At 43.7% G+C, this 19724-nt stretch overlaps 1 protein-coding gene across 5 annotated transcripts in view; it reads right to left on the bottom strand.

Annotated features, from left to right (window-relative positions):
- Positions 1-4257: 4257 nt before the first annotated feature.
- The window catches only part of rgs3a (regulator of G protein signaling 3a), a 133224-nt gene continuing 117757 nt past the window's right edge, over positions 4258-19724 (bottom strand). For 3 of the 5 annotated variants that reach the window (XM_008298239.1, XM_008298238.1, XM_008298234.1), the window contains 5 exons: positions 17292-17362; positions 7026-7127; positions 5882-5943; positions 4677-4843; positions 4258-4537 (listed from right to left, as the gene is read on the bottom strand). In XM_008298239.1, coding sequence (XP_008296461.1) covers positions 4337-4537; positions 4677-4843; positions 5882-5943; positions 7026-7127; positions 17292-17362 — 603 coding nt within the window. In that variant the 3' untranslated portion in view covers positions 4258-4336. Of the gene's footprint in view, positions 4538-4676; positions 4844-5881; positions 5944-7025; positions 7128-7424; positions 8002-11714; positions 11823-17291; positions 17363-19724 lie in introns of those variants that run through there. The other 2 variants (XM_008298236.1, XM_008298237.1) reach the window with 2 other exon arrangements.

The following is a 19724-nucleotide window of genomic DNA, read 5'->3' as shown; positions in this document are numbered from 1 at the left end:
CACCAGAGGGAGGCTTTTAAAAACTTGCCAGCACATCTAAAGCTTTGCAACTTTATATCCCGTGTTTAATGTGTAAGTTGTGGTCGTATGGGGAGTTGTGTGCTGGAGCTGGTTCTTGGCTGGACACCGTTTTTTTTTCTCCCTGCTTCCAAACTTTAAAGTTACCTAAGCTAATTACCTCATGGCTCCGGTTTCATGGACAAGATTGTGGTATTGAGCACAAAAGCATTTCAATCATTCAGCATGTGTTCTCTATGAGGTCTGGGGAACTAACTGTCACAAGCAATATCCCGAAGACGAAGCTTTTACGGGACAAGAATGTCGGATAAGAGACTGTCACAGCGAAGGAAACGCTGACAGACATGTTGGAAATAGCAGGACACAAGAGATCTGGGCAGGAAATGTGAGTTGGTGTTTTTTCGAGGCTCACGTGACGGCCGAGGATGAAAACAATGACAGACGCCGGGATATGGTTTACACAAATGCCGGAGAGGAAGGAAACTTAAACAAAAGGATTTGGCAAAGTAACCAAGCTCAAGAGCGGGACCATTGTGCGGCATAAAAGATGAGATGTAGAAAGAAAATACGAGCGTGGGTTCACAACACAAAGAGGCGGTCGGCCGAGAGCGAGACGGGGAGGAAACACTTTTGGGAAAAAAAAGAAAGAAACTGTGTCTGTCAAAACAGATGGCAGCTGGTAAAGAAGATTAGGTGCTGTTACTACTGTCTCCGGCACCACGTCAGACTAATCAACCCCCCCAAACACAGACAAACACACACACACACACACACACACACACACACACGGCCGCTCGCAGACGTCCAACTGTTCCCTCTCTTTCCCCGACAACATCTAGGCCAGCACTCGACCCCTGTCACATTTTTTTCCTCTTTTCAGAAAACGAGACAGCTGGGGTCGAGACCAGTCTTGTTTTTCTGCGTCTCACTCGCTGCTCCTCAGAGTATGAAAACAAACTCATTTGTTAGTTTGTGTCAGAGCTAATAAACGCCGCATAGAACAAAATAGAGCTCTTTAATTTTTACAACTGGGGCCTGAGGTTCGTAGTGTTGGCCACTATTCCCATTAGTTACTATAATAACATTGTACCCGTGTGGGAGACCCGGTTGAACCGAGAATCTGTAATTTGTAACTTGGCATGTCGGATGTTGTTATTACCAACAGGAGCGATAGTTAAAGCCACAAAACTAAGACCCAAGTTCAAATAAACCTGAGTTTAACCCTGTTCAGGACTTTCATGTTGTCATACGAAGAAGGTCTTTTGGGGTCAACTGGACCCCAACAAAGAATATGTGCAAAATATGAGTTGGTATTCATTATAGACTTTTATGTTAAATACATTTTCTGATAAGTTGAAGTATTTTTGGTTCCAAATGCATGACAAATGTCCCTCTTTTTATATATATAAAAAACCAATACCTGTCACTTAAACAAGGGGTGTCCAATCCTGGTCCTTGAGGGCCACAGTCCTCCATGTTCTAGATGTTTCCCTCTTCCAACACACCTGATTCAAATGATCAGCTCATCATCAAGCTCTGCAGAAGCCTGATAACGATCCTTTGAATCAGGTGTGTTGGAAGAGGGAAGCATCCAAAACATGCAGGATCGTGGCCCTCGAGGACCAGGATTGCCCACCCCTGACCTAAACCAAATGGCCTGGGGTCCAAAAGACGCCAAAAGTCCTGAATAGGGTTAAGGTTAGCTTAAAGAAGTGTTTGGGAAATACACTTAGATGCTTTCTTTCCTGTAGAGAAATAAGAAGATCAACACCACTTGAATGTCTACAGGCTAAATTAGAAGCCAATCAGTCAGCTCGATCCAATTTTTTGAATAAAATCTGCCCACAAGCAACTCCTACAATCATGAATTTGCCTCATAAGTGTATATTTTCTGTAACAAAACCAACAACTTTTTACACATCAGACATGTGCTAGCAGACCACTTAGCCAGGCTAAATGTTTCCAGCCTTGATGCTAAGCTAATCTGATCACATGCTGGCTCTAGCTTCACATTTAGCAGACACGAGAGCGTCGTTGATCTTCTCATCTCTCTGCAAGAAGGCAAACAAGTGCATTTCCAAAAATCTCTCTGTTTTTTAGTGTTTAGTGTTTAGTGTTCTGGAGCTCGTCATGATCGATATGCACATCACAAGGAAAAACCCAAAGACAAGACGTGTTACTTCATCAGTTGGTTGGTTTATTTATCATTAGCAATGACACCAAATGTACTCTACTGTTTTCACTTGCTATCATAGGAGATGCATTTTGAATTGTAAACAGTGAAAATGATAAAATGCATTTCAGAAAACTCCTTACAAGCAGTGTATGACCTGGGAACAGAGCAGACTGGACCTGCTCCTGCACCTATTTCGTTTTTTTTGTTGTTTTTTTTTCCTCGTCTTTTTTTTTTTTTTTTAAACAATACATGTCATCTTATAGTTTTGAGTCTCTCATATTTACATAGATACAGCTGGGTCCCACATTCATCACCAGCAGAGACCTATTGGCTTTTTTGTTTTGTTTTTAATGTGTTATCACATAGTTTTCTTAAAGAATTATATTTACAACCATAACGCCCCCCCCTTGCCTCCCTTCCCCGGCTGCCTGCTGCCAAAGAGGAGTTGGAGGGGGGTAACACACAGTTAGAATCACTTGCTTAAAATTCATTAAACTACTTATGCTTCTTGAAAGTTTTTACGTTGTAAGTCAACCTTATAGCTCTAAGTATTTTTTTTTTCTCTTAACAAATAAAGTTAATACAGAGCTCAAGCTGTTCTGCCTTCCCCGTTAAAAATTCAACAAAAATTATCCAAATAAATGAACAAAATAATAATAAAATAAGAAAAAAAGAAAAACAAAAAGAAGAAAATATTGCACTTAAAAGTTCAGGACAGCATTGGACCTGTTTGGTGGTTAAGAGGAAAGTGAGAGCTTTTAGCTGAGTGCTCTGGAGGACGTGAGTGTATCTGTAGAAGCATCCACCAAGTTAATCTAAATAAATAGGCAAACCTTTGTACACATGAAGCATTTCTCTTTTTTTTCTTTTTCCCTCCGACTACGAAACCGAGCAACCTCTCGTGTATTGCTCAGCAGAACAAGGGGGAGTGCAGGTTGGAACCCTAACGCATTTTTTAAAAAAACAAAAAAAAAGACAGTGAATGTGTAGAAAAACAGAAAGAGTGGAGAAGAAATAAACCAAGCTGTAACCTGCCATAGCAATGTCCTGAGAATGCTTCCTCCATTAGTCCAGAATGAGCTACAATGTTAAAGGAAATTTTGGCTGCGCGGAACACTTTTTCTTCTTCTTCTTGAGTTTTCGTTCCTTGTTGTAAACAGTCTTCGGAGACAGGAAGCAAGTCGTCTGTTTTTTTTTTCTTTCTTTCCATCTCTGGCTTCCAATGTGACTTTTCACATCTTTTTAATGCGAGAGGGACACACGCCTGTGTTCCATCACAGCTCTCCAGTCCGGCTGCTATTTATACATTTATGTTCTTTGCCCGTCTCTGTCTCCGTTCACGTCCCCGTCGAAAGGCTCGCAGTATCTTCCCCGCAGTCTTGAACTGAATAAGCCATTTATAGAAGCTTCGTGTGGATGCAGGGTTTGACAGATGCGTGCGAAATAGAGCCAGGATGGTAGTTTTCATTCAGACATTTTTTTTCCCCCTCAACCCTCCGTCACAAAGTTTGGAGTCTGATGGAAAAAAACCATGAAGAAAAAAAAAAGGACTTTGTGTCGTACCAAGAGCTTTGAAGTCACAGAGAACGTGATGGAGAAAAAAAAAAGATTTAAAATTGGAGTCTTGATAGAAATAAAGGAAAAAAGTGACAAAACAGTACCGGACTGTCTTCATGTCTGCAGGGGTTATTTCTTTTTTTGGTGCAACCCCCTCTTTTTCTCCAGTACAACTGGACAAAACACTTTTTTTTTTCTGACAAGAGACTTAAAACAATAAAAACAGTGATCAGACAAGCGTCCAGCTCCTGCTCCAGCCCTTGCTCATGGGGATTTGTTTTTTTTTATAGTTACATCCATCCATCCATTCACCAGTCCATCCATTCATCCATCCATCTGGTAACTGTGTAAACTACATTCCTTTGCAGTGCCATAGCTTTGCCGCGTCCTCTCACATCATAACAACGAAGAAAAAACAACTAATAGTGAACAGGATGACAAGACACAAAAAAAACTTAAAAAAGGCAAACAAAGAAGCTCACATCCCACCCACTATGTTTTGTTTTTTTTCAAGTCTGCCCCTTTTTTTTCTCTCTTTCAGCATCTTTCTCTTCTCCTTATATATATATATATATTTGTCATCTCTTATGATGAAGATGAAGTCGAAGTGGAGCTGGGCTTTTTTTGGTTGATTAAGTCCAAGTAGAGTTCTGAGCGCAGGAAGCGAGGGTATGAGTCCTTCTCCATCAGCCCGTATATCCGCCTCTGCGCTAGGTCAAAGCAGGAGCGTGTCACATTCTGCAGGTTGTCCTTAGTGTGATCTCTAGTGTAGGAATCCAGGTTTACCTGCAGGGGAACAGGAGAACAACAATCCAGTTATTGTGGGGGGAAAAAAAACAAAAAGACGCGCTTTCTTTACTCGCAAAGGTTGGTTTCCAAGCAGTTTTCTCCGGCGTCCACATGAGTCACGTCCACTCTTACTCACCTCTTTACACGACTGGATGGCGATGTATTCTGCAAAGATTTTCTTGGCTTTGGAGGCCATCTTGGACTGCGACTTGATCTTCTTGTATTCCTCGCACGCCAGCCAGAATTCCAGATTCTCCTCGCTGAACTCGGTGCGCAGGAAAGCTCTGAACGCTGCCAGACCATCTGAGGGAGAGGAGGAGAATAAACAAGAGGAGAGTTGACTAAAGTGCCATGGCAACCCCTCGCAGCTGAAGCGCTCCTCGGAGTTTCAGTGCCTAAAATAGCTCAGTGTGACGGGGCCTTTTGAGTCATGTGGTTGGAATAAAGTGAGACATGAAAAAAAAAACAGCAACACCGCAGCAGCAGCAGCACAGATTCAAAGTACTCAACATCCTTTAAGTGACATCACCCCGCTGACACTATAATTCCTTAATATTTAGCATGACAGCTATGCAGCCCCCGTCGTGCACATGAATGAACAAAGAGGTGACTGTTTCGGTGTAAAAGGGGGGAAAACTCTTTGGGATTTTTTTTTTTTTTTTCTTGAGTTTCGGTCCAGTTAATGATTTGAGGAAGAAGGCATCCAAGGGAGAGAATAGCAGGAAGCCGTGTCCACCCACTGCTCCTGTCTGCACCTTTCCGTTCCCATGAATCACCCACGCTGATAAGCACAGCCAAGGCAGTCATCTCTTACCTCATTCTGGTGAGCAGGAGTGAGGTAAGAGGTGGAGGAGAAGGAATAAGAAGAGGGGAGACTAAGGAGGCCAACAAAAAAAAAAAAAAAAGGCGAATGAGGAACAGATGCAAGCGCTGGCTTTGCATCAGCTTTCTGCTCTGAAAACGAATCGGGGCCGAGCTGTGGAAGACGAATTGTGGAAAACAGAAATAGTAACACGCTTGCAGGCTGCCTGTTTTAGTCACACTTGGTCTTGCCGTATAAATCATGGACTCTGTCCGTTGGGATTAGGGGGGAAAACTTGCTGCAAGCTGTCCGCACATATAAGCAGTGTGCATGTGTGTGTGAGTGTGTGTGTGTGTGTGTGTAATCCACATACAAGCATATTTTCTGTCCTCACCACCCTCCCCCCACCACCTCAAACATGCACTTTTCAGTCTCAGTATTTACTCACAGTCCACAATCCACATTGCACTGAACCCGACATGTCAAAAGAAAACAGGACAAAAACAGCAAAAAAAACACAACCTAAAAAGTAAACTTACATTTGTGTGCCAGCAGCTTGTCGAGTGAGTCCCCCCATTTCAGTGCCTCCTCTGGGGTGGGCCTGCAGATGAAAGCAGAGCGGTTCTTTAACAAGCCCATTTCAGCCAGGTTTCTCATTGTGTGACCCATCCGCAGGACTTTCTCTATGCTGGGTAGGCGAGTGGAAACGTGGAGCTGGGACGGTTCCTCTGCGCTGCTTCCTTCCACTCTAGTCTGTTTCTAGTCTCTCTACCTTGTGAATGGTTGCAACACGGTGAGCCATGAGTCTTGTCTGCCTCACCGTGGTGGGGGGGGAGGCTTTTATAGTCGCACTCAATGCGAGTTTGAAGGCGGGAGGGAGGAGGGGCTTAAGGCAGCCAATCAGGAGGCAGCGTTGGCTTTAGAGCCCTCCTACCCCCACTGGTGTCGGTCTGCCCCCTGCTGCCTCTCATCTTTTCTGTACCATGCCAATGAAGTGTGGTTTTTTTCAGACGGTGCCCATCTCACGTTGACTGCAATTCCACATCTGAGGCCTTAAATGACTTGCTTCTGTATTTCAGGGCTGTCTTGGCAGTTTTCTGCATCTTTTGATTTAGTTTCAGGGAATATTCTAACATCTATTCTAATGGATCAAGAAAATTTGCATTGCTATTGTTTAGATGCTGATATATGTACATATAATATGTGTGTGAGTCGACTTAATGCCTGCTTTTGATCTCTCTTGGCAAGAGGCACCGCTAGATTCCGGAAAGTATTTCTATAACTGCTTTGAATATTAAATTTTCATGAAATCAAAATGCATCGTGCCTAACTGGCTCCAAATGGATGCATAGAAAGTCTATAAATAAAGGCTCCTCATATCACCCACAGCTAATTTGTATTTTATATTTAGAATCTATTAATTTAATGACTATATTTTATAGATTTATAGACAAAAAAAAGAGCTCTAACATTACTGTTTCCCTCCCTCTGGCTTGCCATCTTAGTCACAACGTCCTCTCATTCATTTTATTAATGCCACACTAGAAGAACACTCCCATCTCTCCTACTGCCCACATGTCTGTCGTCTTCCAGGACCAGGTCATCGCCAGCTGTGGCAAGATCCACAAACCAGCCTCACTCACACCCACGCGCACACGCCGCTGTCAGGAAGTGGCCACTTACTTGACTGACTTCATAGATTTGTCTAACTTGCTGGCTGGGTTGCTTCCTGGGGATTCATTCCTCCTCCGCAGGAAAGCCAGCCGATTCTTCATGTCTTTGGCCCTGAGTGAAAGAAAAGATAGCAGAGGGAAAGAAAGAAGGGAAGCGAGGTTTGTGAATAGAGAAGGAGGAGGGGGAAATGGGATAAAGATGAAAGGAATGAAAAAAGTAGATAGAGAAGGAAAAAGAGAGAGAGATGGGAAGAAAGTTGAGTCTCCAAGTCCAGAGTCCACATGAGAAACAATCCAAGGCATAGAATCACCAATTAAGCTCTTCAGCGCTGTAAATCCAATCCACATAAAAAGAAAAATCAAACCAACAAATGCCAGAAAAGTTGAACATAAATGTCGTGTTGTGTACATTATAGTCTTCAGCCGTTGTATGGGTGGTATGATGGGTTTAGAATTCTCCAAAAGGCAGAAGTCAGTCTCCTTTTTCCTCGCGTCTCGTCAGTTGTCAATCTATTATCTCTAACAGTCTTTCCTCTAGATGTGTCCCTGGCAGGTTCCTCGGCAGGGACTAAGCGAATGTGGCAGAGAAGGAGGAGAGAGACTCAGTCCTCACTCCTCTGTTTCATCACGCCATTCTCCATGTGCCTAGAGGGGTTGCTGAGAGGGAGCTGACCCAGGGCAGAGGCAACAGGGCACAGTGACATCCTCACTCCTGTGCTGCCTTCCCCTCCAGAAGCAGCATCCCAAAAATCCTCCTGACCACCCGCCTTCACCTGTTTCACCTTTCTCCAACCGCACCCGCGCGCGCACAGTCGCCCTGCTGCTGCTGCACATGCGCCACATTGAATCTCAGATAGGGTAATACGCCATCCCCCCCTCGGTACCCATGGGCTCCGACAGAATCCTGCGCTTTCCCATAATCCCATGGTACGTGTCCTGGCTTTTCCCGACCTGGAGCACGTGCTGCCTCGTTGGGATGTGACCTCACTCAACACCCATTTCCTGAGTCCCTGCTTTTGATTTCCACTGTGGATTGACTGGCCTGCTAATAATGCAGCACGGCGTTATGCGCTGGCTGGCCCTAATCACTGCAAGCTGTCCCACTGCCAATCCACAGCCCCCAGGAGAGCATGTACACCCCAAATTAAGAAACACGGCTTCCTGTTAGAAACGCTTATCATTCAAACGGACCGGAGGGCGAAAGAACACACGCAACCGCAGATTAGCACAAATATTCTACATGAATATATACGACAGAACAAGCCCCTGCTTCAAAGAGCTGCACCTGTGCCAACTCGTGCCCACTTCACTGAGGCTTTCATGCCATTCGCAGGTGTTGGAAAACTCCAAGTAAGTCTGCACTAGCATTTGTGTGTGTGTGTGTGGGAGAGGGATAATTTATGCATGCGTAAAAAGTGAGGTGGTCACACACACAGCGTGGCTGCCGAACTGAACAGAGAACACAGTCAGCTGTCGATGTGAGTTTTTCCGAAAGCGCTGCCGCACAGAAAAGGTAGAAACACGACACATTGTGAGTGTTTGAGCCGTGGCAGGCAGCAGCTAAATGGCTCTTTTTAAAAATCGGGATGAGTGCGGCTTTGTAGGTGGATTGATTTTGGGGGTGTTTGGGTTTACGGGGAGGGGGAGGCTGTAGAATATTTTCCCAGAAAAGAACCATTCAGGGAAAGAATTTGTCAGATTCAGGTGAGAGAAAGTGCTGCATTAGTTACTTAAAAATCTATACGCCTGATAAAGAAGTAAAGATATCTTGTGGAGCAAAAAGGGCGGCTGTGGTTCAGCAGGTTGCCCTCCAATCGCAAGGTTCGATCCTCTGCCCCTTCACAGTCGAAGTGGCAAGACACTGAACCCAAAGTTGCTCCCAATGGCAGGCAGCACCTTGCATGGCAGCTCTGTCGCCATTGGTGTATGAATGTATGTGAATGAGAAACACATTGTAAAGCCCTTTGGATATAAGTGCAGACCATTTCTACCAAAAAGAGAAAAGCCACGTGAGAGCTTTTGTTTTTCTTCTCTCAGGCCAGATAATGGACGAAAATGTCTTCAAGGAATATCTAAACATTGACACACCGTCAGAGGCGAAGAGATGACTCATCCATTGATTGGAATAACATAAGTGCCCTGCATGAAAGAGGCTCAAATCCAGATGCCTCAACTGCTGAACAGAATGTAGGCCTCTGGTTCATGGAAACAACAGGGTGCAGCATCCCCGTGAACAGCTCATACTTGCAAGCCTGAAGGACATTATTACCGAAATAAAAACTCTCTTGCTGTTAAATAAACTCGTAACATCAGAGCAGCATTTATTAGATTGTTCTATTTTTAGGCTAGCAGCTCGAGGCAATTAAGATTTGAGCCGTGCATGTGTTAACTAAAAGAAAGCCTCTGTCTTATGAGGAAAAGAAGCTTTTTATAAGGGCTGGAAAATGTTTTCTTGGCCTGACAAAAGACGCTTTATTATTTATGTCTGGCTTTATACAAGCTTGAGCCCATGTGGGAATGATGTGACAATGATGTCATAACAACAGTCACTTTAAGGGAAATGTATGTTTCTCTCCTGCCACCATGTGGGTGTCATTGGATACTGCAAACACCGGCGGCTTACATCATCCCATAAATTAGCTTTCCGTCTATTTTCAGAAACACGGCTATAACACCCGACAGTGTTATTGGAAACAAAGCGATATGCATGCAGATATCTGATTTAAATCAATACACAATGGAAAAGCTGACCGCCTTGCAGTGCTGAAGGTGTGAGGTCTCTCTCCCTGAGTTTCTCCCTGAATGGCAACACGACTGCTGCAGCCACAAATTAAACTGCCTGTGTGATTATTTGCTCAATGGAAGCAGACATCAATTTCAACTTGAAGGAGCTGGAGTCCTGCAATTGTAGCAAAAGCACAACGGTCATTCTTTTGTTTTCCAACAGTGAGGGTTGCAATTAAGTCTCCAGATGCACAAAAGCATCTGATCGCTTATAAAAACGACATAAAACTGCCTCTGAATAATGAAAATAGGAAGTAAAGTGGATAAAAATGCACACTTGTGCCAACTATGTGTGGTGTACTCGACAGAAAAAAGTAAAAGAAAGCCCAAGTACATGTTTTTATGTATCACGGTACTCAGTATTAGGAAGTTATTCTTGACGACTAAAGTCATTAAATACTGTATTTGAAAGTGTGTTTACCCAGTGCTCTTTGTACCTCTGCTCTTTATGTGCTAAAGCTCTTCTTGCACTCTCTCGCTTTGAGTACCACTTTCTTTGAAGTTGCTGCTTCCTCAATGCCATTAGGTATGTATCGCCCTCCGTGCCTTTACTTAACTTGATCCGCCAGACTGACACATGCTCTGTCAAAGATTATCAAATTAGGATGACCTTTGATCTAACAAGCCCGACATTTCTGCTCCGCCGCTCGACGAGCAAACCGCACGCCACATGTCTGCAGCACATTGTATACGCGCACCTGAGTCTCCGCTTGTGTCTGCACAAGAGGGAACGCTTTATGTGCTCGAGCGAAGGAGCAAGAGGTCTTTCGCTCTGCAATTATCCGCAGGTTTCCATGCTCTTTTATTCCCTCTTTGCTTGGCTCACATTAGTCGCACTAATAGCACCCCACTGGCTATTCCTGGTGTTCTGAAAAGTAGGCCGCACTCCCAGGGAAAGGCTCTGGTAGCACATGGGGAGAGCTGCAGACAGACATACTGCAGATCACAATGTACCACACAAGCACAAGCCAAATCCACTGCCCCACTTCATCCTGCTTTTCTGTTTCACTACACGAGGCGTTGTTTCCCACAATGTTCGGAGTTCACCCTTTGTCAAGCCTGACCTGCGAGATCTGGTGTACGGCGAAAGCAGCCCCCTTTGGTGAGGAAGCCTTGTTTTCAGCCCCTCTACCGCTCTATTGACAGAAGGCTGTGTTCCTGCGAAGCGAATGCGGGACATGACACGCAAATAACACTGTGCCGGCGTGTGAGCCTGTTTGTGTGCCTGTGCGAGCGTAATGGGTCAAGGGTTGTGTCAGTGTGTCTGTGACACTTCAGACAATATTAACACTTTTTAAGGCTCAGTCTAAAAATACACTGGAACAAACTGCAACCACGTTCTTCACAGACAAAACTGAGAAGCGTTGGATCCAAAAACACAGAGTGTACTCGTCAACATAGCAAACAAGAGAAATTTTCAAAGTGCCTCCCAGCCGAGAGAAAGTCACTGTGCATTATTCCTAGAAGAACAATGAAAAAGGGAATTGTCCTCAATTTTGTCCATAAATATAACACTATTACATCCATAGTCTCCGTCAATCAAGACTAAAAAAAGGGCTCTATTTCTGAGCAAACTCACCTTCCTAGCCACAAAGACCACATGAGCAATCCTATTCCTGAAATCCAGGCTGCGTATAATAAGAAAAAGGGACAGCCTCAAGTTAGAAGTTAAAGCTGCTCCCTCCAAAATAGTTTCAGCACTTCAGCCTCAGGAGGGATTCTTCTCCCTCACTGCGACTGTCAAATGAGATCCATGTAGAGGTCAGATAGCTTCCTACCAACCTAAGAGAAGCGATTCCCGAGGGACGTGAGATAGCCCCTACCCACGCTTCGCTCACTCTCCCTTCTGACGTTTGACAACAAAAATTCAAACTGCAAACGAATCCACACACGTCGTCCGCTGCCATGTTCTTACCTTTCCAGGTATTTCTCTGAGAAATCAACCATAGTGTGAAACATGGGTGCCAGCATGAACGCAGCATGTACTGCATGTAAGCGAGTGTCAAAAGTGCTGTTGGTCAAGGCCCTGGGGTTTGTTTGGCAATCACATTCCTCTAACCCCTAAGAGGCTCTGGTGGAGCTTTATATAGTCGTAGGGGTCTGGAGAAGGCGGACCCTGGGCTCATCCAATCCACATGCAGCGTTTAGATGATAGATTCCTTTTTACAAGGGGTCTGGAAGGGCTTCGGTGAGATAAAAAGTTAGCATTTTTTTAGCATCTATTTTTACTTGACTTTTGCAACGGTCTGTCGAAATCTGTGTAGATTATTAGTGATCCAGGTCACCCTCAGAGCTCCTGTGAAAAGCAAGTGGGTTTCTCATTATGTTCCTTTAAGATGTTTCACCTCTTATCTTGTCTTTATGCTACTTGGATGATATGTGTCATGAATCAAAAAGAGAAGTCCAGTTGCTTTCTGCTGAAGATCCTATGATCTGTCAAAGGTGACATGATGTGTCTGAGCTACCAGGCTGTTAGACTTCATTCATCACTTTTGCAGTTTTCCTGCACCGGGTGCTTGTCAGCATGGGGCGACAGTGGCTAATGAGTCAGTTGGAGCTGAAAGTTGCAAGTATGAGGGTACTTCAAAAAGTTCTTGGCCTCACCAGGAACAGTCTCAAGAGAAAGACTGTTCTTGCATTATTTTTCAGCACAGTCTCTTTTAACTTCAAAGCACTCGGTCCACTGATGTTCTTTGATGATCTTTGCTATCCCTTCACGAAAGAAGGTCACCTCTCAAGCCTCCAGGTACTTCTCAAGTGCATGCATGACTCCATCATCACTCTGAAAATGGCAGCCACACAAGTAAGATTTCAGTTTTGGAAAGAGATAAAAGTCAGACGGTGCCAGATCAGGTGAGGCGACACTTCAAGGCCACATTTGGCTGCTTCTGGACGAGTGAACTGTCCTGCAGCAACAACACACCAGCTTAAAGCTTTCCTCTCCTTCTTCCTTGATTGCTTTTAAACAGTAGAGTATTTGTGGACATTGATATAAGGCTTTGTAGTATACAGTTATGCCACAAAATAGGAGCTGCACCCCTTGTTTCTGGGTAAGGCCGAGAACTTTTTGAGGGAATGTTGAATAACAGTCTAAAAAATCTGGGGGTATGGCATTAGATAACAGTTGTACTGTGGGTAATGAAAGTTTTGACAAGGAAAAACAATGTGTGTAACGTTCTTAGAGCTCTCACGAAGCACACTATTGGTTAATAATATGTCATAAAAGCGTCGGGCATTATGGTAGTGCTATCACTGACTGAAATTTGACACGCGAGTACAAATCAAAATGATGCAATTATGACGCAAGTATCTCCAGTATAACTCCCATCAGCCTCTCACAGCAGCTATAAACGCAGTTAAAGTCAAAGACAACTGGATTTCCCAGAGACTTCATCACCTTAACGGACTGGAAGTGAATTTCTCAGCCGTGTAAACCTCTATTAGACGGGTTATATCAGGAGTTGGAAAAAAAAATCCAAAACGTAGATGATAAAGACTTTTTTTTATCACAGAAGTGGGTCTAGCGGTTCACATAATCTCAACAGTTATTCCACAACAGGGTCAGCACACACAGTGTCAGCCGCACAACGAACAATTACCTTGGCCAAGTTTCACACCACAGAAAAGGGCACAGAGTCGGCACTGCACTATCAAACGCACCTCCCTCCATCAGTGAATATGAGCGAGAACATGGCTTCAGTATACATTTATGTATGTATTCCATGCATATGTCAGATACAGAAACAGGAACACACAGATGGCCATTTGCACCGTGTTTCTAATCAACACCTAGTAAAGCGATTTGTGTCGTTCCTCTCGTGCCCTCTCCATCTGTCTGCGTCTCCTCTCTTTTTCAACTGAGGTTGCCAATTCTAATCACTGAAGACTGGTAACTCAGTCTTATGAGCATTTCCATGTTTGTTATGGTGGTAAAATGCATCCAAACGGGAAAAAAAAAAAGTCGCATCAAGCAATTTTTACATATATTTGTCAAAAAGCTCCCATTTTTTCCACATAAATGCTTTTTCTTCTCTACCACCACTAATTGATGTACATTTATGGCTTTACTGCTACTTGTCGGAAGCCACCAGATGTGGAAAAATGGAGTGTAGCCATGTAGGGATTCATTACTTGGGGAAGCAGAACACCTGGACTGACTAAACAAAAGGTGATAAAGGAAGAGGGAGGTGGGGGCGGCGCAGCACAGATAATGTGGACAATCCCAGGAAAACAGCTGTGCTGGATGCAGAAACTAAACACAGGAAATGAAATGTGCATAAAAGACAGGAGGGGAAAGAGGTTTTACAGAATGTGAGACGGTGAACAGACAAAGCAAGAAGACAGATAAAGAGCAATGCCTAAGAAGCAAAGGACTAAACGTATGTCTTATTTGTGTTGAGGAAACAATGACTTCACTGTCTTGTGGCTTGTAACAGTGAAGAGAGAAGTTTTCAAAGAGGACAGAAGACGTAAACAGGCTTTTACATTTACACAGATGGGCTATGACTACCTTTACCGAATATGCGGTTGGTCCTTTAAAATCCCACACAAACAGCACTCACCGCTCAAAGCATGGACTCCACAAGACCTCTGAAGGTGCCCTGTGGTATCTAGCACCAACATGTTAGCGGCAGATACTTTAAGCCCCCGTAAGCCGCGAGTTAGAACCGCTGCGGATCAGACTCGTTCCGGCACATCCCCCAACACCCCGTCTCCTCGGACCGCCGCTGAATGGGAGCACCCCACAAGCCATGCCTGTTCAGAGATGTTCCAACCCAGTCTTCTGACCCATTTCTCCCTATTAAATGACCGCGTTTCACTTCTGTCTAAAAGAAAAACCAAAGCGTACATACTGACTCCATCTTACACTTGCACCTTGTTTTGTTTTTTAAAGTCCACTGGAGCGTAAAGATATGAGCGTTTGTCCAGATTAGATCTTCATAACAAAAACACAACATGCAAGAGCGTGACCATAACTGAGAAGAATAGAAATCAGATCCACAGCTACGACTGGCTACAGCTAGAAAGTCCAAAAATCACAAGGCTAAAGGCCAACAAGTACATTCTCACAGCTATAAATGGCTACATCCCAGCATGACTTGGCCTTGTCAGATATACTACTTTTTCTATACTCGGATGTACATCTACTCGCTCCAGTGGCTCTCTCTATATGTTTGACTATATATCAGCAACCTACATCTGGAGGAAATAATTTCATTTCCTTCGTGCTCGGTTATAGGAAAAGCCTGAGATTTCAATCTATAGCACCAACATATTGCATTTGTATTCCTCTGAGTTCGACAGAAAGATATTGTGTTGAGAGCACGTTTATTTGTGTAGCTTATTATGAATGAGCAGATATTGCCCCTGCGACTGGTTTACAGTGTGTCATAATGAAAAATGGCTGGAAATGGGTGAAAAAATACCGAACAATGACAAAAAGCCGCATGAGCGACAACAGGCTCGTGACATTGAGAATTTAATGGAAACCGGGGAATGCAAATATAGGAGCTCAGTGTGTAAATATGTGGAGTTTTCATCACGCTCAGAAAGCTCGTGAGTCATCCGTTTTTAAATTGACTAATGGTGACAGATGAGAGTTGCATCGACGATGGAGACACAAATCATCAACAAAAGACAAACCATTTCTCCCATGCAGCCTTCACTGGTTTGACAGCTGTGCAGTCTGGATGCTTTTGTGCAGGTGACAACACACAGAAAGTCATTTAAGCTATTTGTCATGACTAATCCATTAACCTGCATCATCTTTTAGGTAATAACACATATTAAAAAACATATAGAAACCCATCTAACCAGTTCAGATACTACATGTCTAGCACCCAAGTCTCATCTCACATGTACCACAATCAACACAACCCTGATTTGTATGAAGTCACATTGCCAGATAAAGGCATGCACAAGATTACGATGTACTGTCAAGCTGTACTGACTGTCCAATCACTCATGTAAAGTAAATATAACAGACTATTGTACCTCATTACATAAAAAAATTGGCACTTTTTAGGAATTTCTATTTACAGTTGGCTTGTTCTGACAAAACCCCCGAATCCCCCAGAGGAAGTGAACGATCTGTACCGCTAGATGTGGTAACACGATGAGGAATGTGTGTTTACCCGCTATCAAACAAATCAATGTTTGCGAGGCTTGACCTGTGACTATTCTATAAAGAGGAGCCACGACGTGCTTCTATGTGAGTGATCACTGTTTGTCCTGTGCACCAAGTTAGTCACGTAAAATCAAACTTTTCTTGAAAATGCAATGACAATGAATCAGCCCAGTCAATCCTGGTTGACTATATGTTGTACGTGTCCAAAGGAGATGACAAATACGTTGCTGATTTGGAAATGTAAGTAAAGACAGAATGACATCATAAATAAAGACAGAATCTTACCCCTAAAATTGAATCTGTAATATCTGACTTCCTGTTCTATTGAAGTAAATAAAGTTTGCAACAGTTGATAAAAAAAAAAGGCAGCATACTCCCGACTATTGAAAAAAACAGTGGAATTTTAATCGTTTAATCTGCTGTTAAACTAAACGCCGCAAAAAACAGTCTGAGCAAGAGAATGCGGCGCTATCAGGCCCAAGGACAGCCGCCGTTTTATTGCCCCCAATGCAAGAAGCGTTCTTTCATCTTGATGAAGAGGAGAGTGAGCAGCTGATGAATCAGTGAGGCGTCGAGACACACATCAGTCACGCTGAAATACGCTCGAGCAAACACTCTCAAACCTTCTGAGGAGGTGAGACACACATATGGTGCCGCACACCTCGGCAGCACACACGTCATTTACCACTTAATTGGCAAACTGATGAACAATAATAGATGATTAGCTTCAACTTATAGTCTCACATTTAGTCTGTCACACATCCCTGTATTTGCAGTTACAGTCACAACCTCCGAAAAACGTTATTTAGCCACAATCACAGTCAAAAATGGGATGTACCATCTGTGTGAATGCATCTACTTTCTATTAAAAATGGAGATGCTGCATGGTGTGGATGTTCCCCAACATTCTCAGCCCATTAGTCCAATCACACCCGTGTTAACGTGTTGTCACATTAAGTCCTGATGTCTCAATCAGCCCCCACTGAGCCGCAATAAAAACATTATTATTCAACCATTTGTTTGGACGCAAGAAAAAAATCAGTTTAAAACAATGGATGTTAAATCGGGGTGTGAAATTGTTGCCGTTTTGCAGAATACACACTGCTGATTAAATTAGCATGAAAATGAATGGTTGATGGCTGATCACTGAGTACGGTTTGTCAGAACTACAAAAGCCTTGTCACTTACTGTCATTCCTCCGCTTCCTTAAAGTTTTATTTAAAATCTAAACATCAATGCTCTGTTTGATATTGCGACTTTCAAATTTGAAGGAAATGTCAGTTCTCGGTGAAAACTTTCCAAAAAGACGAGACGGTGAGAATGAAAAAGCAAACACAGATTGATATGTCACTCGAGTATACTCACAGGTTCTTGGATTTCTTCTTCTTCGTTCCTTCGGGGCCGACCTCGCAGCTACAGGGGGATCCGGAGCTCAGCTGAGGGGAGAGGAAGGAGAGGACACACTGCATCATCCACCCTCCACACAGAAAGAGGGCTCTGTAGCCACATGCAGGTTCTGGAGCTAACTTCAACGGGCAAAGTTGAGCTGGCCCTGTAGGCTAGTGAGTCCTCGGTGGGTCCAGAATAAGCTACACAGAGACCAGTCCAGTCTGTAACACACAAAGCCAGCCACCAAAAACGATTAATCCATAGCAGCAGTCCGCACTGTAAATCCCACAAAGCTCTCTGAGGTGGTTGTCCGTGTCTTGCTCAGGAAAAACTTGAGTGTGTAGGCAGCGGATGGTGATTGTAAATGTCTGGACACAAGAAAGTAAGAAAGATCTGCGAGAGTGAGAGAGTGTGAAAGACTACAGCTGTTGTTTCTGTTGGCCTCCAACTGTGCCCTAGGATTGAAGTGTTGAGCCAAGACCCCCGGTTTCACGTTACACTTTTTTTTGCCAACCCACCATTTTGATTGGTTAAGAACAAAAAAAAAAAAGGAAGTTGCTTCAGGGTGGGGACGGGGTCAATCTCTACTAATCTGATGGCCTGAAGCTGCCCCATTGTGTGTGTGTGTGTGTGTGTGTGAAGCTCTGAATAATGAGCCATTGTATTACGGCAACACACAGTCGAATCCGAGCGAGATACTGGACACAGCTGCTAACACATGGTGTGTGTTTTCTGGCTTTGTAGGAGACGATTTGAGTTTCAACCTTGAGAGTGAGGACACTATTTGCAAAAAAGGGAGGACGTTTTTGGCCGGCCTTCGTTTCTTCAAGGTGTTGTTGTGAGGTTGGAGTGACACTTGGCTCTAAAGTTTGTAGTTGCTGAAGGTGAACAGCAGCTTGAAGTAAATTACAAAAGTTGTCACAAATTCCTCCAGTAGTGCAAGAAGATAGCTACACATACTCTCCAAAAATCCCTTTTAACAGTGGATTCCATAGTAGCTGCATGACTTCAGGCTGACCACAGCTGCTGTTTTACTTCAGTTGCAGCACCTTTAACAGCCACCTCTCGAGTCAAAAGTGTGTCGCTTAGCATCTCCAAAATGCCAAACGATCCTCGAAGGTTTAAATACAGTGTTACTCAAACACGAGTTGCAAAGGCTAAAAATGAGGGTCCTCACTGGTATAACACCACAAACTTATTGAAGTGTACGTGTGATTACTCTGTCCGGTTGTGTGTGCATGCAGCAGGAATAGCCGCATTGTGTTTGTGAGGCTATTATTATGTTTCAACAATAATGCTGAGCCTTATGAGCAAACATTTCCTGCATTATGCATCCATCCATCCATGTGCAGCCACCCGACATGTACCAGCTGCCGAAACTAATATCCTGTTGTGCGTTTGCATTGTCGTCGGACCTGTTCAATACATCATGAAGCTATTTAGGTGACAGACACCTGTAAAGAACACCAAGAGAGGGTTTCGTGAATTGCTCTTCATTCGTTTGTAGAAATAAGAGTAGAACTGTTTTCATGATTGTTCTTCACCTTGTGAAGCTGACAGACGGCTTTCACACGTCTGTCACCAAGTTTCATTCTCTGTTTAAAATACACTGTCTTCAGGCTGATTTGCCTCTTTTAGACATTTTAATAATCTTTATGTAGCTTGGATGTTTTCCCAAAATCAACCAACGTCTCTGTTTGGGTTGTTTTCTTTGTTTTATTTATCCTCAGGTTTCTGTCAGCAGAACCCTACGGAACCTGCCCAGGTTGTAAATTAGACCCACTAAGGGTGACTACAACGTGTTAACGCCCTTTCACCTCTTTTGATACCTCAGACCGTAGCCGGTGTGGCCTTTTTGATCGATACCAGCTAATTATCTTGTCATTTCCAGCGCGTGTCAACGGATTTGTCGCAGCCTTTGCTTTCATAACTCGTCTCCCCCAACCGAGATTGAGGTTGTCGTTGTAGGAAGTGTCCACTGATGCACTCCAAGCATTCGGACTGAATTCGCAGTTGAGTGTGAAAGGCGGGTGAGCGTGTGTTATGTAGGAGCCGCCTAAAAATAAGTGCGAGCTAAGAGCAGAAACAAAATACACTTAGAGCTGCTGTTTGAGAAGAACAAAGACCTGTCAAGCTGTCGGCTGTGTGTGGATGTGGAAGGAAGATTGTGTTGCCCGTCTGTTTGAATGACTTTAAAAAGACTCTATATACTACTATATAGTGCGTCTGTAAGTCAACATTGTATTTCTAATGCAATCTTGTCAAAAATGATGCCTATTGGTTCTTTTAGAACATATTTCCATAACTAAAATGTTGTAGTAGTAGTAATGTGGCTTTTACAACCACGCAGGTGAAGGCTTGAGTCAATGTTTACATCCCTCTGTACAATATACTATTACTGTACGTCAC

The sequence above is a fragment of the Stegastes partitus genome, unplaced genomic scaffold (assembly GCF_000690725.1).
Source record: "Stegastes partitus isolate 25-593 unplaced genomic scaffold, Stegastes_partitus-1.0.2 Scaffold1297, whole genome shotgun sequence".
In the NCBI taxonomy this organism is placed as follows: domain Eukaryota; kingdom Metazoa; phylum Chordata; class Actinopteri; family Pomacentridae; genus Stegastes; species Stegastes partitus.
The sequence above is the reverse complement of the archived record's forward strand: the minus strand, read 5'-3'. Positions and strand labels throughout refer to the sequence as shown.